The 23,187-nt window shown below is 34.6% G+C and overlaps 1 protein-coding gene across 2 annotated transcripts; it reads right to left on the bottom strand.

Annotated features, from left to right (window-relative positions):
• Positions 1-457: 457 nt before the first annotated feature.
• Positions 458-22,183, bottom strand: LOC145641702 (inositol hexakisphosphate and diphosphoinositol-pentakisphosphate kinase VIP2-like). Of its 2 annotated transcripts, none has more exons than XM_081692618.1 (30): positions 21,885-22,183; positions 21,646-21,705; positions 21,466-21,512; positions 18,410-18,493; positions 17,770-17,833; positions 16,746-16,899; positions 16,031-16,101; positions 14,930-15,034; positions 14,209-14,301; positions 13,514-13,588; positions 13,296-13,381; positions 12,213-12,419; positions 11,774-11,873; positions 11,625-11,695; positions 10,431-10,512; positions 8,140-8,298; positions 7,955-7,997; positions 7,128-7,210; positions 6,914-6,976; positions 6,757-6,831; positions 6,100-6,225; positions 5,153-5,394; positions 4,838-4,882; positions 4,137-4,203; positions 3,662-3,733; positions 2,804-3,078; positions 2,638-2,695; positions 2,367-2,534; positions 1,616-1,690; positions 458-1,001 (listed from the first exon to the last, which is right to left on the bottom strand). In XM_081692618.1, exons 1-30 carry the CDS (start codon positions 21,993-21,995, stop codon positions 738-740), a joined length of 3,225 nt encoding a protein of 1,074 aa, XP_081548744.1. In that variant the 5' UTR covers positions 21,996-22,183; the 3' UTR covers positions 458-737. The 2 variants fall into 2 exon arrangements, with proteins under 2 accessions (XP_081548744.1, XP_081548745.1); XM_081692619.1 differs by having other exon boundaries at positions 21,903-22,183.
• Between the last annotated feature and the right edge of the window lie 1,004 nt (positions 22,184-23,187).

The following is a 23,187-nucleotide window of genomic DNA, read 5'->3' as shown; positions in this document are numbered from 1 at the left end:
ATGCAAACATTTATCACTATCTCTCCCGCCACCACATGTATCATTATATGATACCAATCAAGTCTTGCATTTTTTTCAATTTTACCCTTGTTGCAATTTATCAAGTCTTGATTGGCTATGGCCGATGGGCATCCACACAGTTGTAAATTTGGGGGCTCATGGTTCCCAAACAATTTGGAACGAAAACTATCATAGATAAATTAATTTGGGCTGCACTTTCGCAAATAACAAGTAGACCCTTCTTTTCTCATGCTGTTCCAATTTGTGATCATCATAGTGGACCCTGTTTTTCTCATGTTACTGCCAATTTGGAATGAAAATTCTTTGGAATTGATGCTCCCAAACATAGTGGATAAATTTAGGACCTCTGTTTTTCAATTTCAAAATGACTCTGAGGTATTTAAAATGTGAGAAATGTTTGTATACCATTCGCGTTGTCAAGGAATATAAGAGAGAATGAATCAAAAATTAAAATATGGTACCTAAAAAATAATACTACAAGTATATAGTTTTAGTTTTTTCAATTTCTAAAGGTGTTAAGTGAATCAGAAATTGAGATAGAGTACCTATAAGCCACAAATATGAAACATCGTAAGTAATTTAAGGAAATCCAGTACGTACTAAATTCTGCTTCTAAGAAATACAATAGGGCACCAAAAGAATATGAATAAAGAGATGAAAGCAAAAGCAGGGCCAAAATTGTTATTTACAGAAGAGGTGATGTATCAAGTACAAGGTCACTTGCCATTGGCATGAGAGTGCTTATTAAAAGGCCAAAAATTCACAAGGCGCTCAAGAACAGCAGAGGACTTGGAGAAGTAACCGGTGAAGGGTATGGGCGTTATAGGAGGTGGGAAATCTTCAGCAGGCATTGCAAATGGGCAGAACATATCTTCCATCTTCTCAAACGTCAAACAAGATCCTACTTCTTGCAGTCTCTCTGGACCCATGATGGGTAAAGTATGCTCCTGATGCAACCAATTGGCTTCGCTGTCTTTATTCTGCAATGAAATGCAAAACATGGGTGAGGCTCGCAAATGAGAGCATAACCTAAGCACAAATTTTTCTACATAGATGATGTAACCAAACAATTGCTTAATGCACATAAAATATTTATTGCAATAATTTAGTCTTTAATGTTTGTAAAGTCACCCAAGAAAAAAATATCATTGGGATCGAGAATTAGATGGACGTGTGAAGGCAGAAATTCTTCTTGACTTGAAATCGTAGTACCAAAATCTCAAAGTAAAAAGGGTCCTTGAGATGCTAAGAAGAAGCTGACCTTTTATCGTTACTCCCTCTGTCCCATTGGGATTGTCCCAGTTGACCATTTTTTATGAGAGCTTTTCGGGTCAAATGGGGCAATTCCAGTGGGACGAGGTAGTTTAAACACTGGTTCTTAAACATTAACCATTGATATCAGATGGAAGAAACAAAAAAATTGTGCTGACGGGAATTGACTTCTTTCTAGATGATAAAAGAGAATAAGGTTCAAAATGGGACTATGGAAGTTGAAATTCAAATTATGAACACCTATGAGCACATTATCTTCAACACACTGCTATCAAAATCTATAACAAGCAAAGAAGAACACTATTTATTACAAGGAATTTACCTCCAGGGGTGATAGATCAGCACCACGACTAAATGTCAATTCAATGCGGAACCTTTTCGGGTCATCTTGAGCTACCTGCAACACCATTGCATCATCATTTATTGGCTAAGTTGTAGAAAATTAATTTTATATAGTACATAATTTTCACATATTCCATCTTACAAATCATAACACAGAATTTATAATTTCAGAGCCATGTCATTATACAGTACTCACTAAACAAAGACCTCGCACTGTCAATCAAATTAAGTTCAAGGGTTTTTCAATTGTGTCCTAGATACAAGTAGAAGCGACACAGAATGGATACTGCAGTCGTAGCAACACCTTCCTTGTAGGCAAGCACTGGCTTGTCGTATGCAACTAGACAAGGATAACCTCAGAAGCAAACATTCAAAGTTTAAGCATTGCAAAAAAGCATCAAACACCTTCAAAATATTGACTTTTCGTGGTGTCTCAGCCCTTTTTTGGTCAGTAACAAATTATAAATTCGAAGGATCCACTGACAAAGTGACAAACAATGAAAAAAAATTACAGCGGCCTTCAGTTTTTGGTCACCCGAAATTCCAAATGCATACTAACAAAAAATTCAAGATCAATTCTCATAGTTAGTGCTCCATAAATATGTATGCATTTATCATGTCTTTAACTGTTCCTTTAAAAATCTATTTCCAGGTTACGAGGTCTGCAATTTAACACATGTTTCAACATCAACTTCATTTGAAAAGAGGAAAACCTCAAGCAGAATACTAACCTCTATGTTCTCGAACATCCTCAATACTATGTAACTCATGTAATCAAGCTCCTTAGTTTTGAACAGCCGCTCCAGAGCACTAAGACAAACAAGGCCCTCTTCTCCTTGTAACGATTCGTCCAAGTTACAATAGCGAAGGACATTCATCAAGGAATGAATATGAGATTCCTGTCATTACATAGAACTTGAAAATTTAATGACTGACAATTGAGCCACAGGGAGGAAGCAGTTGTTAACACATTGTAATCCACTGGTAACAAAAGCTACTGACCGATGTAAAATAAAGTCGTGTCTTAACATGCCGTTCTGGTGTCCTTACATTTGCATACCTGAAAAGATATTTCAACAAATCATAATATCAGAACTCACCTACAAGTAAAACCTGAGGTTATTGAAAAAAAAAAAAAAATACAAAGCAGTTTAAAAAATAAACGCACTTTGGATCCAAGCGATATTCGGTTTCTTTTTCATCATCATCTTCGTGATCAATTGAAATATCAGTAGCACTAGATCTCCTTGTATCTTCATTCTTTGAGTGCGTTTTAGAACGAGTGTTAGTATCTTCTTTCTTGCTGGATTTCACAGGCTGGGCATCATTACTCTTCAGTTCAGCAGGCTGGGTATCATTACTCTTCAGTTCAGCAACATTTATAGCTTCTTCCCGAGTGTTCCTCAAATCAATCAATATTTTACCCAACAAACGACGTGCAATCTGCATTCAAGCATGAAAAAATAACTTATTTGGCCTTTAAAATAATCCTGTGATCCCCTTTTTAGATGTCTTCTACAAATTACCTAGTGCCCAAAAGAAATAGGATAATTCTTGCTCTTTCACAAATTAAACAATGGAAATATCTTTATAAATCTCTCATACCATCAATAGCCAAACAAGTGAATTTTAAATTTTTACGATTTCATTTTGCAAAGTTTCCAGTCTAATTCACAAGGTTCCCAAAAAAAAAAAAAAAAAAAAAAAAAACAGACATTAGATCTCAGGGGATGTCAAAAATTATCAGCTTTGAGTATGCAGTTCACTGTCACCAGGGCGTAAACTGACACTGATACTACTTAGCACACTCTTTGATTGAACCCCCAAAATATCTAGGTCTGGCAGAAGTAATACAGGAAAGCCATGCAAAACGCTAAAGCTTGAGGGATAAAACTTAAATTGTAAGGCATGAGCTCAAATGAAGTTTATTAAAGTGCTGCCAAACCACAGATCTCATAAAAGAAATTTGGTGTTAAAAAAAAATGGGATGAAATAAGGTTACATTTACAGTTCCAAATAAAAATACCTTTGAACCAATTTTCAGCTTCTGCTTGGGATTGATCCCATACTCATTAGGAATAACACCATCTGCGAGTGACTGGAAGCACAAATGACAAGTCAGAATAACTATTAAGTTATTACAGTGGTAAAAGCAAAGATAACAATTGGTAAAGCTAATGGCCCTAATCGCTTATTTATCAGTATTCATAAGCACCAAGGCACAACACAATAAATAGTAAGAGATTATAGCGCAATTAAAAGAAACTAGCAAAAAATCATATTTAAAAAACTGTGAGACTGGGTTATCGTGTGAAAGGGCAAGTATAGCTCATTAGAACTTTAGAAGTAGCAAATAATGCTACAATATTACAATTAAGCAACACCGATCTAGTAGTCATATGTGTGAAAACATGAGAACAAAGCAAATATTGACATTCTTGGTACTGTTTGGAAATAATGCATTACTAGACAGCAGCTTAACCGGCGCCGGTTCCACATACCTTAGCAACATTAAAGAGTTCGCCCAAGCCTTCAAGATTGAGGTGAGCATTGTGTAAGAGATCATATCTGTCAAAAGGAGATGTGATCTATTAACAAAAAATCATCATACACTATTTGAATATTCTGATGCATCAATGCAGGCCTTATGTATAACCCAACACCAACAACCACAACACCATTGTCAAACACAAAAAGGAAGCCCCTACAACCCCCCCCCCCCCCCCCTCTTCTACTAATTACAGAAGACAAACCACGACTGGAAATGGAAATCATGCAAGAAAAGACTTTCACGAATTCTCCAGTAACATGATGAAAAGCTTAGTCAATACAAGCAGTCCGTATAACATCATCATGAAACCTGAAAATAATTGAGGTTGGGACTTGGGATATAGGGATGTCACATGACAATCTGCATATCGCGAGATACATTAAGTTTCCATTAAGTATTGAACAAGCACAGAATGAGTGCTATCTTCAAGGTTTAATTGGGAGTTTTTTTTTTTTTTTTTTTTTTTTTTTTTTAAAGAAAAAGAAAAAGAAAATAAAAATAAGACACACCTATCACAAGACCTTCCATGCTAAATTGACAAGAAAATAAATTAAAGCTGCAGAGAGTAATATCCATTGCAATGCAAACCATATCAACTGATAGTCAAGTTTAAATCTAACAAGTGACAAGGTTTACAAGTGGAATACTAACTTGCACGAGTCGTAGACATCTGGAATTTGAGTAATATCATATCTCCTGCAAGAAAGCTTTTAGATGTCAATGTAATATCCCACAAACCAAAAACTTCCCTTTATAGCAATAAGACAATAAAGTATACATGTAAAAACAGACAAGTTATAGGCAAGTTTTAAAAAAAATGTCACATGGATAGGGTTAATTCTTTGAGATCTAGATCCTTAAACACCTTCTTCCAATTTGATGAAAATTAGATTCTTAACAAGTTTTCTTCCTAGATTTCATTGACAATTTGGTAACTTCATTTGTCATTGTAATTGCATTACTTACGCTTTTCGTTCGTTATATAAGTCTCTTTCTAGTTTTCTCCAACGTGCATACATCAGAAGAAATCCCTCATTGCCACAAGGTAATCCAGCAGCAATCCGATCAACATCAATATTAGTCTTTCCGAGGGCCTTAGCTTGATCGTATGGAGGGAAGACATCATATGAACTTTTTTCTGCAAGCTTTTCATCTTCTTCTTTAGCAAGCTGCCTCACTTGTTCGGTAACCTTCTTAGTTAACTCCACCTAGATAATCAGAATTCAGCCCAAAGAATAAATAAAAAATTAACCATCAGAACTTGTATACCTCAAATTAGTATTTATACAAGAAGCATGTGTTCATAGTCAACCTGGAAATATATCATATGCCAAATATGGGCACTTCTTTTGTGAGCCACATTATTTGTAAGAAAAACAAATTAAAAGTCAGTTAACTCTGATTAGATATTTTTACTAAATTTTTTTAAATACTTATGCAAGGCATAACAGTATGATTCGGTCTTACTTGAAATTTACAGGAGCAGTTATTGCATTCTAGAAATTAAGTAACATGTATACTTCCAAAATAAAATCCACACATACATGCAGTCAAATGATACATGTTCTCATTAGTCATTATAGATACCGCTAGTCCTCGTAAACATATATACATCAGCTGATATTCCAAAGGTGAGGGAACTCCTCTCAGACCAAACCTCGAGAGAAAAAATGAATGCAATTGATATAAAGCAACAGGCGCAAAAAATAAAATCTGGATTTCAAAATAAATAAGCTCATTTTCAGAAGAGCCATAAATCTATCCAACCCAGCAATTTTGTTATCAAAAACGATGGAGATTAAAAAATAAATAAATAACAATAAAAATTCAGGTTGTTTCCATAAAGCTGAGAAAGAGACATGAAATAAGGGGGGAAAAAAAAATCTCACTAGATTAGGTATTAATCTACATACCAATTTAGGTAGGCACTCAGAAGCATTAGGAGGAAGTCCAGCTCCATCAACCATCCATGGAAATTCAGGTGTTCCATTATTGTGAGAATTTGGTGCTCCTGAAGTTATAATCTCATTCAACCTTGCCTGTTTAGAAGTTACTCAAGTAAGTACACGTGAAAGTTATTGTAATCTAGTCCATGTTAAAAGCAAAACATAATACATAACATAGTGTAGTAATATACCAACATAGCACACAAAAAGCCAATAGGACTTGCGTTGCTCGATCGAGGGCACTTTTTCCCAGTCAAACTGGGCAAGACACAGATCAGTTTTTTTTTTTTTTTAATAAATATTTTTGCCTAATATTTCCCTTTTGCGTTCTTTCCTTTGCATCATTGTTCCTACTATTTATGAATAAGCTCCATTTATCTATCTATCGTTCCGACATTGCAATACATTTATTAACTGTAAAATCTTAATCTTTCATCCCACAAATTTGTTAAAAAACGTTAAATCAATATGTAGTAGGAACAATGAGGATTCAAGAAAGTAAAAAAAAAAAAAAAAAAAAAAAAAAAAACGACAGCAACAGAAGCGTGGATATGATTCGAAGAGATTCTACTTTAGAATTGAAATAATTTATTAGGGAAAGAGGGAGTAAAATTAAAAAATAACCTTTGCCTGCTCCATCTCAATGCTAGCATTATCAAGTCCATCTAACATTGAGGAGTCTTTACTCACAAGTGAAACCTGTGATTTAAAAATGTCAGCTTCCACATAGAACAAATTGACTTTCTTAAGAGTAATCGCTGAGAGAAAGAACATGACATACAAGAATTGGGGTAAGTTGCCCTTCTAAATCCAGTAAACCTTTGGCAAATGCAGCTGCTGACATCTGTCATCAATAATGCAACTATTACTAATGTTCATAGTTCATTAAGCAGTTGATTTTCCAGCAAAAGTAAAAGGGTATTTCAGGATCAACATTAACATTGTTTTGTTGACCAAAAACACTATTTGGATAGAGGAGATGACCAAAAGCTCACCTGGACACGGCCTTCATCAGAGCTGTATATCTTCAGATCATGTCGATAAGTGCTGTGGAGACGGAGAAGACCAGTTCCTTCACCTATAACATTTCAAATTAACTATGTTACAACATGTCAAACCATTAAAGTAAAAACAATGCCAACAAACAATAGAAGAACTAGAAGAAAAAAAGGAAAATTTTGCCTCGATTCATGCTTATAAATTTACCATTATGCCAACGTGGCAATGCTGATGTTATTAATAATACATAGTGCATAGCAAAGGTTATCATAGTCTCATTGAACACACAAATTTTAATTTTATAAAAAATCATACTCATAAATCACAAAGATCAAGAAACTCTCATAGCTTTAAAATATCTAATCTAATGACTGCATTCCGGATAATACTAAGAAATTTATAAAAATTATAGGTCGCAAACGGGTGTTTGCCTGTTTGGATCTGGTTTAGCATGGTAAATTTGGTTTGCATCATGTTCAGGTGATGAGCCATTAAGTTTGACCACGTCAGGGTATTTAATTTGAGGTACCAATCACAACTGGGTTGGAATATCTTGTTTCACCCCAAGTTCATTGAATTTCCCACATAACACATACTCGCATAATTTCAAAAAAAATCTAAAATCGATACAATCTATACTAGAGAATAAAGAGGACTGGAAAAAAAGAGCTTAAGAAGAAAACCCTAAAAGAAATGGAATACATTAGGCTTTTTACATGTGATTCAGGATTTTAATACAATGCACAGAAGAAAAATCAATAAACAGTGTTAAATGAAGAATACATATAAAGAAGCAAAGAACCGGCAATGGGATATAATATACCTGGATACATATTATTCCGGAAATACCGACCAAGCTCTTCAGCCTGTTAAAGAAAATGGACAAATATATATATATGTCTATTATTATAAGATGGTAAAATTCATTCCAGTAGTGATAGCCTTTTCTTACATGTAGGCTAACCCAACACGCATAAATGCACTTTGTAGAAAGCTAAAATATCTAACCTGCTTTCTGCCAGCATGTGTCAAAACACCTCCATATTTCAGGACCATTAAAGCTTCGACGGGTCTTTCTTCCTCACCATCGCCATTATTTTTGGATACTTTTTCCCACTTCAATGGTTTTAGTTGGACCTTTCGATATATACCAGAGAAATGGCCACCCTACAAACCAAAGTATCAAGAACAGTCAAGCTTGACTCTGTTATAATACAAACAACACCTAATAAAACCAAATGCTGACAAACAGAGAAGATAGAAAATGCTCGCTGACCACCAGGCAGAAATGATGAGGAAATGGGCGATTTTCTATCAAATCAAGTCACCTCAACAAGGCCACTGTCAATAACTTGCCTCGGTTTATTTTTTCAAAATATTAACTTTACAGAACTATAATTAAAGATGTTAATGATCTAAAATGTGAGTTGCCAAGCGTTAAAACCCCAATGTTGCAATTAAAAAAGAATGCAGGAAGTATAAATAATAACTTTCTAAGGGTTCGTTTGGCATTGTTGTGCTTTTCTGTTTTTTGGTTTTTTTGTTTTCTAAAAGTATATGATATGTGTGTCATAATGAATAAAAAATTATATAAACTTATTAAAATTACGGCTATTTCACCAAATGCCACTGAGTACTTTAAAAATTCACCAAATGCTATCGGACTTTTCAAAATTCACCAAATGACACTCAGTTTTTTAAAAATTCACCGAGTGCCATTAATGACCAACGGTCGTTAACTCCGTTAGTCATTAGGGGTTAATCATGACACATGTCATGATATAATTGGTCCATTTATCTTAATTGATAAAAAAAAATTAACCAGAAAATTAAAAAAAAAAAAAAACAAAAAATAAAAAAAATAAAAACCAAAAATTTTCCCAGCCACCCCCACCACCGCGAAACCCTAGCCCCTCCCCTTATCTCACCGGAAAACGCCCGGCCACCACCTTAACCACCGAAAATCGGCCAGCCGGCCCTTTAGCGCCCCACCTGACCCACCGTCGACCCCAAAAACCGCCCACACAAACTACCCCGACCCTATAAAACCACAAACACGAGCATCAGCCACCCCAAAAACGACCCACACAGCCGCCCTAACCCCAAAAGCCACCAATAAACGCCGGAATTGGTTAAATCTACCCACCGAAATAGTTCAATCAATCGCTCAATTACTTTTTAAAACCAAGGATTTGCAGAATTCCAGATTGGTGTGCAAGAATTAGCGACGCTCAACCTTAATCTCTGCCTTCTTACCTCACACCACAGTTCCCGATATCCCGGAAAAGGTAATCTCCTCCCCCATTTTACTCCTTCGCCCTCATAATTTCCCTCGTTTAACCCCTTTAATAGTTCACGCTGTTGAACCCATCAAAGGGGTAATCAAATTGTTCAACCCTTTCACTCGAACTCTGCTGATGCTCGTGGCAATTTGTGTGGGTGGTTTTTGGGGTCGGCGGTGGGTCAGGTGGGGCAGAACTGCCAGTTGCGACGGCGGCTCCGGTGAAAGGGGCGGCACTTGGATCAGGTTGGATGACGGGGATGTTAGGGATAATGTCGAGGTTGCCTTCAAAATCTGACCCACCGTGGTTCTGCCCCGACCCTATATAACAAAATTTGGGGTTTTTTTTAAAAAAAAATTCTTTTTTTTATTTTATTTTCTTTTTTTTTTTTTTTATGAATTAAGATAAATGGACCAATTATATCATGACATGTGTCGATTAACCCCTAATGACTAACGGAGTTAACGGCCGTTGGTCATTAATGGCACTTGGTGAATTTTTAAAAAACTGGGTGGCATTTGGTGAATTTTGAAAAGTCCGATGGCATTTGGTAAATTTTTAAACTACTCGGTGGCATTTGGTGAAATAGCCGTTAAAATTATGATAATTTTGAAAACTGACAACAGAAAAGTGAAAACACCTTTATCTTGTTTCCTGTTTTTGGTTTTTGGTTTTCAAAAAAACAGAAAACTAAAAACCAAAACTGATGCCAAACAAGCCCTAAGATATTGATTGTATTCAAGAAAGTATCCACGCCATATCAATAATCCAACTCCCTCCATTTTTTTAAGTGTAACACTTTCCTTTTGCGGTGGTTCCATTTTATTTTTTAAATGTTACACTTCCTTTTCGGCAATCTACTCCATTTAAATATTAATTCCCTCTCCTTACATGATCCCCACTCAAACCCTCTATCACTCCACAAAAATGGCACAATGACAAAAATTATTCAATATTAGAGGTCTTGTACAAAGATCAGTCATTTGACTCAATTCATTATAGTTTCCACAAATTTACCTCTTCCAGCACTGCTTTGACTTGACGGAGCTTTTCAGCATGTTCAATATCTTCTGCCTCACTATCACTCTCTCTGTCAGGTCTGCACATCAAGTGGAAGTAGATTAAACGGATTTTAAGAGCATATTATAATTGAGAACTCATGGAAACCCATATTGTCAATGAAAGCTGCAGATTTAGACAACAAATGGGCAAACTTGAAACTCAGAAAGAGTACAATACTTAAATCTACATAGAAATTAGGATGATGAGAAAGCAAGAATAAAAGCCTGCAGCAATGGCACTCTCGTTTTTATCCCCAGTATGAGAGATAAGCCTTTAGTTGATCATCACCCAGCTCTACCAGGATGAGAAATTCAACACAGATGTCCAAATAAGTCTCTTTCATAAACAACAATTGACATCACATCACTGTTAGATACCTATGATAGAATGAGCTGGAGTTTCCAAACAGTCATGGAAAGGATAGCTGAATAGGTATGAAAAAATCGGAATAACAGACATGTTTAGCATACTGCAGTAATAATCTTTGCAAGGATACCCCAAATCAAAGAGTTTAGCTGGTGACGGTTTTTTAGACTCAAACTAAATCAGAGAAGAGGGAAAGACTTTTAGTTGACTATGGGAATAGATGACCTCAATGATATTTGAAAACTATGAATTTGTATATCCAATAAGGAGTCATCTCTCAATGTAATTGAACATTACAATCATTCTCAGACAGGAAATCTTCAAATCATTTTTGCAAGTGTTGCTGTAGTTGGATTGCAACAACAAAGTTTTAAAGATTTGTCTCTTATTATGCCTCTCAATTGAATAGACTTGTTATCTTATTATCCTCTCATTAAGAGACATAGATCTGTCCAAAAGTAATTCTATGTATGGTATAGGGAGTGATTGGTGCATTTTGTAACACACATAAGCAAAAGACATGCACCCAATCAACTATTACATACACCTAATGAAATTGATGGATCTATAACACTAATAGTGGGCCAGTGACTAATACTGCCTGCAAACCGAAACATTTACATAGATTTTACAATAGGGAAATGGTTAATTCTTGTACTCCTATGCTTCCATGTCATGTGTCCCATGGGCCATGGATACAATATATTTCAGATTTTACCTCATGAAAGTAGCAACTGAAATTACCAAAAGTTTGACACATGAAATTGCATCAAATAAGCATACCTGGAACGAGGAACAAGAGCTCTGGTGGCGTCAAGTAGATCCTGTAACTGGACTGCACTTTTCAGTTTTGTCTGGAGGAAGCAAAATAATTAAGCCCTAAAATTAACAGGCATGAACCAAAAAGACTATTAGCCAAGACAGAAAAAAACCTCTGCTCTTGGCCTTCCTCCATTGTACTTCAGCATCAAATTCAGCAATTTTTCCTCAGTGACCTTCAACTTCACCTTCTGTTTGGGAGTTCTATCACCACTACACCACCCAATGACATTTATTAGAGGAAATACAAGATGTGACTAAAGATGTCCATGTAAATTGAAAATGGAAGAAGAGAAAAGAGGAAAACAAGGGGCAAAGAAGAGGAACTTCTTTATCTTTGTTTGGTATATGGAAATGCACATTTATCTCTCTACATAAGGATTTACAAAAAAAAAACCAATTCCCTTTGCCAAAATGATGATATTAATGGAACAGTTCATATGCAGCTCCAATAGAGGAAAAACATTCTCCAAAAACAAAATTTAGGCTGTTATAGATATGGATATGCCACTGCGGCACTGCATAAACATGAGCCCAGGAAAGTAATCTTACTGTCTAAGTACGGCAATTACACAACGTAACTCCTCTGACTGCCCAAATGTTCCAATGATTCCACTTCCCTGGCGTGTAAGTCCTTCTGAAGCATTTGCTGGCTCATGGACCTTCCATGGTAAAGTTGGAGGAATGGTAGTAGAAAGATGTGGAGCTTTTGCATCTAGAAACATCTTCCTTAATACACAAGCAGCATCGTCATAATACCTACAGTTGAAAGTACATACCATTAAGAAAATAATAAACAAACAAATCAGAGGGCAAACAATAGTGTCCAAATATGTGATTTCCCTATATCAAATAGAAAATTAATCAAGAAAAGGAAAGTATTCGGACAAAGCACAAAAAGAAATTAATCGCTTTGTTCTCCAAATCTGTCATTCCAAAGTGAACAAAAGTGTGCGTCAGGAAAGCAAGTTCCAAAAAACAAGATGTAGCTTTAACCAGTCTAAAAGCCAGCATTCAAATTTTAATGAACCAACCACAATTCATAAACCACAGCAACCACATCAATTCCAAATCTCAGATAAGCATGGTGGGTAAGGCCCGGGTACAGCCACACCAGTAACTTTATATGAAACATAAAAAAGAATACAACTATACATAGCTGGAAAATTTCTCAAACTGTTTCTCTTGGACTTTGAAGCTCAGGTCAGAAAAATAAGGCTCAATTACACATGCACTCAGTGTCAAGGATCTAACACTAGTTACTTGATGTGAAAAGACTGAGTAACATTGCTATAAAGTTGGACATTCAACATGGTGTTACATATTGGCTGCATCAACATATTGCAACCACATTGTAAAAGATTTGGGGTTACCGCGACCGATATATTAGGCTGTAACAGCCAAATACCGCCCGACAAAATGGTACTGCTATCGCGAACGCGTCCATGTTATAAACCTTTCAAGTTCTTTCTCAACTAATGATAAACTATAGGCTTTTTTCAGGAACAACTAATGATAGTACAAAGAGAAGGCCTAGATACAGACACGCAGTGAAATCACGAGTAGAAGCTCCCATATCATATAAAGAAACAAGAAAAAGGTAGTGCACATTCAAAAAACATTAAAACACTGTACTTGTGTGAATTTTTAACGAAACTCCATCCATTTACATCGCAAACATAAGAGCGACCCCCGCATCGAAGCAAATCAAATCCACAAACCTGTAACCAATGTAAACATAATGATCGTCAATGAAAAAAACTAAGGATTTTTCTGACAAAAAAGAATGACCTAGTGTAGAGCATGGAAATCATTAACTATGTTGCAAATGGAAGAAACTAAAAAATTCATACCCCTTGTCTAAATGCAATGCAGACTTCTCTTGCCATTTGTTTTTCAGCAGGAGTGAGAAGGACAGGATACCTCACCTGTGGGACAAAAAGACACCTATCAATCTATTTCAAACAGCTCCTTGCAACTTTAGCACATTAAGCATGAGTGGCTTAGACAGAGAAAGTAACCTAACAAATCAAAGACATACACAAGCAGTTATAACTAATTGTACCAGAAAATCACTAATGCAGTGTGGCAATTAACGATTTAACTGTGTCATACTCCATTACACTCTTCTCGTGTTATACACCTTGTTCTCCTTTTCAATCTTCTCTCAAATTTTAAGTTCAAGGTCACTAATATCTAACACATTTAAGCAAATATGTAATAAAAGTAGGACTATTGTCTATTTAAATGTTGCTTGAAAATTGTTCAGAGGAGCAAATATAATATAAACTACACATAACCTTAACAGTTGGAATGAACTAAGTTGACAACAGCTTGTGATCTTCGTACTGTAAAACGAGTCATCAATTTCTTCTATCCATTTGGCAGACATTTTTTATTATATAGGAAAATTTTGAAAATATTGGGACACTTCTAAAACTTCTTCAAAGTCACGCTTTAGGTAAATAAATGTGTAGAGAGTAGGAAGAAGAAAAATATAATAAAGAAAACACTTAACACATAACTGATACGCTAAGTAGAGACATACTTCTTTTCCATCGGGATTTCTCATTACAACACCGTCAACCACAGGAGACTTCCTTGCTTCAGCATGAGCATAGTCCGGGCCAACTGTGTACACCTATTAACACCAGCAGGGAAGCAAACTACAAAAATTAGCTACATAAAAAGGACCATAACACAACTCGTAAGGATATATAAGTGCATTTGGTTAAGGGTCTACAACTAAGTGGGAGTGAATAAAAACCTATGTTTTCCTTTTATAATTCTTGGTTAAAATTTTCAGCTTGGTTTACATGATCCCGCTACTCCCACCTAGAATTTTTGTCACCCCATCTCACTACAACCTTCATGAAGAAACAACCATGAACAACAATACAGCTAAGTGCCACCAGCCATATCACCATATAACACTCACGGATTCTTTTGAAAGGTCTAATAACAGGTTTCTATGGCATGGGCAACAGCACACAAAAAGATTAACTTATAATGGGCATAGAACAAGGGTTCAAGAAATAATTTCGCAATGCTCTGTCAAATCAGTCTCATTGTTTAAACAAGAAAGATATGCATAATAAATTAGTCAATTTTATGACAAGAATTGCATTCAACCAAGTACATGAGACCAAAAAAAAAAAGAATTATGTACATGGTAGAAGTTCAGTCACCACAAGGCAAGTTAGTTTTCCTTTCCGCTATTCATATTCAATAAAGAGTGTGCAGAACAAGTACATCATTCGGCTACCCACCTTAACGTCTGTTCCACCTGTGTGCATAAATTCTTCATATATATAGGAGCTATCACGTCTCACATTTCGGACATCAGGATGAAACTCACTGGAACGATTCCCAACCTGAACCAATAATGAAACCAAAAGGTATCAATACAAATGATTTGATCCCTTTTACCTTTTAAATTAAATATTCAGAAGATCTACTATCTAGATTGCTTTACAAAATTATATATGCTAGCCATGTATCTGATAATAATTTAAATTTGATAAATCTGTACTATCCAACATCACAATAAAAAAATAAAAAAAATTAAAAAAAAAATTAAAAAAAAAAGTATAGATGGATAGAGCAAAAGACTTTTAACCGGCATTCATGGACCAGAGCAAGTAATCAAAATCAAAGTTGGCAACTAAACACGTTGGTTCATTGGGGAGCGGTTCTTGGCCTCATCCCTCTTCAGTTGTATTTGTTATTTAACAAAAATAGATTTCCTTAGAACATTCATCATCTCTAGATTATTCAGCTTTGAAGGATTGGGCCCGTGCTTCTAGAGATAAATTTTTAAGGTGACTAAATCAGTCATCAGCACAGTTATTGAATAAGAAAAAGTTGATGTCCTAGTCAACAGGCTTTCATGGATAACTTCAGTTTCCTCAAAATGGCCGGATAATAGGCTCTTGAAAAGATAAACCCAATGAGTGATGGATATGCAGGTTGATAGCTCATTTGTTAATGTACGTAATTTCCAGAGATACAGGGCAATGGCTTTTTGCCAACAACGAATCCATTCAGAGAATCCAGGAATTACAAATATTTAAGGATAGACTATTCCTTCTTTGAATCTCAAGAGCAAAGAAAATATGTAACTGGGAAGGGTGACTATATACAAAGAGCACCATCTTCTAGGGAAAAGATTAATTTAATTTTCGAGCATGTGTCGTGTCAAAGTTTTTATATTCTTATTCTTCAGATAAGTGCCACACAGTACCCAATTATCATCAAATTCATCTTTCATAAATTGAAAATACAAAAACCTATTTATTCTGGGTGGATTGATATTAAGCTGAATTTACAAAGAACTAAAGAAGATATCTAAAAGCAACAAAATGGCCCACCTTCCGGAATAGCTCCTTCATGCCCCCACCAGCAGAACTAGGATAATATATCATAATGCTGTGGTTATCACCTGATTAAATGCATATGTAAGCTGTTAGAATAATTTTATTCAGAGAAATAAAACAAAATGAACTGTAAGAGGTATATGTCTCAGTTTCATTCAAGAAGATTTCCATTAATCATAATAAAGGGATAGTGACACCATATACTCTCATTGTTACGGGGTAAAAATTAATGGTTACAATATTTCCTATTTTGGCCGTTTCAAATTTATGGTTACACTAGCACTTTCGCTTCTTTTGATAACTTTGTACTACCTTATTTTATTATTTTTTTAAACAATATGCCTCTCCTATACATTAACTTATTATTCATTTCTTATAATATGGCCCATATATTTTTAGTCACTTCTATCTAACAGTGCAGCGGCTGCAGCCACCACAGCTCAACCATAAGCTTGAATTCAGAATCCAGAGTGGCCACACAGTACGCTACAAAAAGCCATTCCTACCCAAAAAAGTCACTCATAAAAGCCACCTTGTATTCTATGAGACATACTCATCAAATCGAACAAAAGAAACAACAATGAATAGCATGATATAACAGATAAAATAATTATTTAAACCTACAAGCATTGGAATATTTTATTTAATAGAAAAGTCATAACGAACAAATCCTAAGCTCTAAAGTACTCAAAAATATTAACTGGCTTACCATCAACAGGTTTTTCCACAAACGGCTTTGAGAAACGCTCGCCATGGACTTCAACATAATCATCTTCTTCAAAAAAATAATCCACTTCTTGAAATGGAAAATCTCTATTCACAAGAGCATATCTAGGAACAGGAATACCAAATATCTCGAGACGCTTACATATGCAAAATAGGAAGTGAGGGCATCAGTTCCACTTAGGAGGACAGATTTGAGCAAAGAGAAAACAAAATATAGAGCAAAATGAGAAAAGCAAGTAAGCAACCATAAAAATCATGAGCAATAAGCCTAACTGCTCTTAGTGCTACTGTGCTATAACACCTGCACTACTAGTATTTTTTTCTTAATTTTTACTTTTTAGCATTAAAATGATAAAATATATATATATATAAATAAAAAAAAATTTAAAAAGATGATCCTTAAATCATAAGTATACTGTTAAGCAAATTCAACATATGTTGATCTGATACAGGTGATAATAAATATAGGATTTCCAAGATTGTTACTTAAAAAAAAGGCATACACCACAAGGCTAGGGACCCAAACTAAATGAACAAAAAGAATTAAGTTATGTGAACCGAAATCTCAACATTGCTATTACAAGAATTGCAGAACCTTATGGGCAACATGAGATTTTGGAAAAACATTAGCCAGTAAACTTAAGATCAGGGTATTGTTTCAAAAGGCAATTTAAAAATATTTAAGCAGCCAAATATGCAGATTCAAAAGGAATTAAAATCCAAATTCCAGGCTGTAACAATGAAAAAGAAATTGTAAATATACAATAGAGTCCTTCAAACAAAAATATACAATAGAGAAGAAATTACATGCGCAGAAATTGATATTGTACCTATGCAGTAAATCAAAGCAGACAAGCAAATATATGTTTCATCTGGAGAGAAGGTATATCTGATTGACAATAAGCATCTAAAAAGACAGACAGCATGAACGCTAATATATTTTTCGTCTCCGTTAGCACCAACGATGATAATTCTTATGATGACATAGTTAACACAGTAATACATACATCATACACCTTCCTTCTGTCGTGCAGCAGGTGTTGAGGCTCCAGTTCATTGATTAGATAGGGCCTAAAACACAAGAAAACCCTCAATATACACCATATATACAACATAATCTGTACAAGACAAGAGGGTAAGACATTTGAATGCATGAAGGATGCCTGAGCAAAAGTAGGCATGTTATTTAGCAATCATATTTCATATATGCTCTTACCACATTATAATGCAACTACTGCACCCATCCCATACTGACATAAGGAAATGCTACGAGGTAATAAAATGGGAAAAATCCTAAAACAATTTATGTCGATTGGCATGGAAGGCTCACATGGTTGTCAAATTATTGCATCATTGCATGTCTACTTGTGAACAAGAGATTTCCTTCAATAAATTGGTAGTCATGATCGGTAGAAGAAAAATACACAGATCCATATAAGTCAACCCATGCCAGTTTTACCCACTCATTAAGCCATCCAAAGTTCCAATCACGTCTATGAATATACGTGAATAGATGGATAGTTTTTAATTAAAAAAAAAAAAAGCAATTAAGAAAATGGAATCATGGAGATTTGATTGGAGGGGGAGGACTCTGAAAGATTAGATGCTATGCTGAATAAACTGAATTATTGAAAGTTTGTTACTTACTTCCTTAAAGCTGCATACGCCTCAACTTTTTCAAGAGGATAGCCAGTCGAGTAGAAAGCAATAAGACAATCGCACAAAGGCCAGCTGCAAAAGACTATTCATCAGTAACAAAATAAGAGAACAATAATAATTTCAAATAAAGTCTGGAGATGGTATGACAAGTAAATCTAAATCTTGTAAGTTTCAAACAGAGATATATTTGAAAATGGAAAAAACACACATAAAATCATAACAGCCATTAACTAAAAACCAAGAGGCAGTGAAACATTCCGGGTTTCTGATGACTATATCTTTGTTATGGGACTAATAATACATGAGATCATAACAGGCATTCAGCCAATCTCACAGCCTAAGGAACCAATCATGCTCACTACATATCTGGTCATCTCTTGAAGGAATCTCCTATTATCTAATTTCTAAAAATGCAATGATCTCAATTATTAATTTTGTAATATATTTCATTATTTCATACAATTTCCAGAACATATGGTATACAGGTTGGTACTCCTGTTCATGAAAGTGCCGAAGAGATAACTAAGTATGAAGTAGTTTTGTTGAGTATTTCAACTCCAAATGAGAGAGTGGGTAAAAGCAATAGGAATATCAAGAAATGTGCAAGTACATCCTTTTTCTTTTCGATAAGAAACAATGCTTTTGAAAGATTGCCAAGCAGATACTTCTCTAATTGAATCTGATAGCTACCCACAGGCCACAGATGTGAAAAGGGCATTTATCAATATATAAACCAGAACTTGTATTTTCCTCAAAAAAAAAAAAAAAAAAAAAAAAAAAAAAAAAAAAAAAAAACCAGAACTTGTATACTGCTCTATAGTGTCTATAAAAGTATAAATGGAAAAAGATATGACTTAATGAATATACTTCATATTAAGGAGAAAATTGTTTGAACTTTAGAATCACTAGGACTTCTTGAATAGCAGGGTGAAAAGAAAACTTGAAGAATTCCAATTTATTTTCCCAATACTCAATGGAGATAGAAAATAGCACTCCCTAATTCCCTATGCATCAACCAGTAAGCATGACTCACAGGAATTGGAAGACCTTCAGGATCAAATATGTTCAACAATAATTTTTTACAAAGATTGATAATTTGGCTGCATAAAAGGTAAATCGTATAATACGAGAACTTTCAGAATCAAATTATTGATAAATGCCCATCTTCTCTTTCAGATTCTTATACGGAGATTCAAACTAACTATATTACACGTACCAAACAAGCAGGTCTAACGATTGAGTTCTGTTGCTACAAAAAGCTAGTGTCCCAAGAATGTGACAGCGGTACGCGGTAGGGGGGAGGGGAGGGGAGCACAATAGGAACAATATAATGTGTTTGTCTTGGGATTTAACTAAAAAAAATCTCATATAAATTAATTCTAGATAATCCTTTTCTTCGTTCTCAAATTTGCAGAAAAATTAAATTTAAATACAAGAATCATGTAATGCTGATTTGTTGAATCAATCTTGTCATGCAAAATTTTGCAAATAATTATAGAGTTTCAAAAAAGGTATACTTCCAGAAATTTGAAATTGGAAAATTAAGAAATGAAATATCACCCAAAAAAAAAACTACACATTCCCTTGGATAAAAAAAAAAAAAAAAAAAAAAAAAGAATTATACAAGCACGAGGCATCAAGTACCTAACCACAGATTAAAATAAACAATAATCTAGAAATTTACAAAAAAGGGAAAAAAAATCATAGAAGAATAATATAGTACTTACCAAAATAAATCATATTTCCATGAACAAATGCACTTATTTCAAAACTATGACCCAATTCACCCAAAGAACATACAAATTTACTGAGTAAAAGCTACAGATATATTGTCTCCATGTCTCCTAGCCACATAGTTGTAAAAAACAAGTTCCAAGTTTCAAAAAAAAGGGGAAATATTCTAAAACATTATGAGCTATTAGTATGAAGTATTTTTAAAAACATCTCTATTTAAAATAAGTATCCAATGGAATAGTATTGAATTAGAGATACTTGTGCAAGATATATACTAGTGTATCACGAGGTGCATAGTACTCCTTTCATCCACTAATATTTTTTGCACTTCCCTTTTAAGGTAGTCCCAAAAAGTTTCCCCACTTCTATTTTGGGATAGATACTATTATTCCCTCTTCAACCCGATGCTTTATCTTATTTTATTTTCTTACTCTATCTACTTTAAATTTTTTTATTTTACATTTAATATATCTTAATCTTCGACCCCAACCTCAAGATGAAATCTATTAAGGGGTGGATGGAGTAGTATATTCTTCCTTGTTTTATCAATTTCTGCATAAATTATCTTGAAAGCTAAAAAGATATATGGTGATGTTAAAATAGTACAACAATCAACAGATTGTAAGTACTAATTTGGTTGACGCTCGGTAGCTGTCGCTCGTTCCCACAAATATCAACCAAAAAACAGTTCAAGATACTCACTAAGAGGACATTTACTTGTAGCTACAGATAGGAATTTATGCTCAACATTTTGACTACTATTCTACAATAATTTACACACAAGTCAACCACGTAATATTCATGTACCAACTATTACACCAGCAATTATTTTCCAAGTCAACTTCAACCAGCTACAATTAACAAATATTAGTCGCCACTAATTCAATATTCCTCCCTTTCTACTCCCCACCACAAAAACGGAATAGCACTTCTCGAATCGAACGTGATACGTGAACGTTTTTAGTCAAATGAGTTAACTTTCGGGTACTTAATCGTTACTATTACACACTCGGTAACATTTATCGACTTTTGTTCATAAAATTTTACGTAGACAAACTTCTAGAACATATTTGTTTTCCTAAACTTTCACTAATTTATCATACGGAGTACAATTAAATTGAAGGTTTGAAGGTCAGACCGTCTTTTTCATAAAAAAAAAATGTTGTGAAAAAGAAAATGAAAATGAAAATGAAAATCTATAAAAAGGAAAAAAGCGAAAATGAACCTAAAAGCAAACAGCTGAAAAAAATAATATTATAGCATTTTTTCAGTATATTACTGGATTCTACCATAAAAGGTGTGATATGTACCTCTCAATCGGATCTTCAAGTATAACTTTGTCGCCGAAAAGTATTATCTGAAAACAGAGCACAAAAACAATGATTAGATTACAAAACGAGTAAAAACTTTCAATAATGCTAATTAATCAATGAAAATCCAAAATTCTTTCTAAAAATTATTTTAAAAATCAAAAAACAAAATTAAAATACCTCGAATTCGCCAAATGCGTCTAATCTCTCCAGAATCTGCTTCATCGGACCCGAAGATGCCTGCAAAAAAAATTCAAATAATTTTCGAAAATCAAATGCTTAACAATCAAATGAACACAAAAAATTGAAAAAATTAACAAAAAAAAAAAACAATCAGATGAACACAAATAATTTAAAAAAATTGAAAAAAAAAATTATGATTATGATTTTTACAACTGGAAAATTAAAGCAAAAACAACCTCAAAATCACATTTCACCTTCTTTTCCATCACACAAACGCCGAGTTTAACCTTCCATTGTATTTCTCCGGCGCCGCCATTGGCGGTTTTCGGCGAAGAATTCACCGTCATAATTCCGTCGCAAAGTTTCTCTCTCCTCCAACGCAGATTTTTTTGACAAATGAGAAAATATCGGAGGTTTCACCGCCAAGTATTTTGGCAGTTGCAGTTTATATAGGTTGTTCGTCGGTATACGTGTATTGTTTTGTAGAGGAGAGAGAAAATTAAGAAATGGAGATTGGAGAAGAAGGCTAAATTAAAATTAAAAAGATAAAAAAGGAAAATAGTGAAAATTAAAAGAAGGCTTGAAAATTTCGTTACTTGAAAAAGGCAGAGTATCACGCGTTGGTAGGCGGAGAGTAGGAGTAGACGAGTAGTATATACGAAATTACGAACTACTCTTTTACTAGCTACGACTCTACGAGTAGTCAAGAAGTAGATTTTTTTTAAAAAAAATAAATTAATGGTTTCATGCACATGATAAGATGTGGATAGGAAAAATTAAAATGAAATGCAACCAAAGGTGACATCGGATACTCCTTTTGTTTCAAATTAATCGCAATATACTACTTTTAGTTTAAATTGTTCGTAAAACAAACGATTGATTAAAAAGAACAATATGTAATTGTAGATTTTAAAATACTAGTTGTGCCATGATATGACTTGTAGGCCATTACTTTTAAAAACGAAATATGCCACAATCAAAAGGTTATCTAATGATGCACGCCTTCTGACATGTTCAGATTTACTAAACTGAGCTGAAATAAACTGATTGGAGCTGGATTGAACTGAAATTAAGCTGAAATGAATAGGTCCTCAAGCCAACGAAATTTTCTCCGAAATTTGTTGTTCAGACCTCTATTGTTTGTTGTGTTAAGATTTTTCTCAATGAGTTAACACATAATGAGGTAAGGGGCATATGTTAATAAGATAATTGAAAAGGATATTCCAAATAAAGCATTAGGCGTTGCTCGTGAAGAACTCAATGTCTCGTGCAACTCTACACACACTTCAAAGTCACGAGCACCTAGTGTAAGCAAGTCTACCTGTTACGCATAACCCACGACCGATCTCATCGAACAAGGTTGTTCGATTGGGCACCAAATACATTATTTGTTTGTTGGCGAGACTCGTCGCCTAGTTAGGCGCATTAGCGCCTTTGGACAAATTGAAATCGTCTGGTTAGATTAGCTATTGGGCCCGAGAAGATGACAAAAACAAAGTTGCTAGTATTAAGACATTTCGGCTGATCTGAATGGGAAAA

This window comes from Chenopodium album, chromosome 8, assembly GCF_948465745.1.
Source record: "Chenopodium album chromosome 8, dcCheAlbu1.1, whole genome shotgun sequence".
Classification (NCBI taxonomy): Eukaryota; Viridiplantae; Streptophyta; class Magnoliopsida; order Caryophyllales; family Amaranthaceae; genus Chenopodium; species Chenopodium album.
This window is presented reverse-complemented; position numbering and strand designations above follow the sequence as displayed.

What these genes read in the sequence shown, in the direction of transcription:
- LOC145641702 (XM_081692618.1), bottom strand. Translation starts at nt 21,995, where the DNA reads ATGACGGTGAATTCTTCGCCGAAAACCGCCAATGGCGGCGCCGGAGAA. An exon ending in CCGGAATAATATGTATCCAG is followed by an intron (nt 7,211 to 7,954) that starts GTATATTATATC and finishes GAAATGTTATAG; the next exon opens with GTGAAGGAACTGGTCTTCTC. An exon ending in GGATGTTCGAGAACATAGAG is followed by an intron (nt 1,691 to 2,366) that starts GTTAGTATTCTG and finishes ATGGTGTTGCAG; the next exon opens with GTAGCTCAAGATGACCCGAA.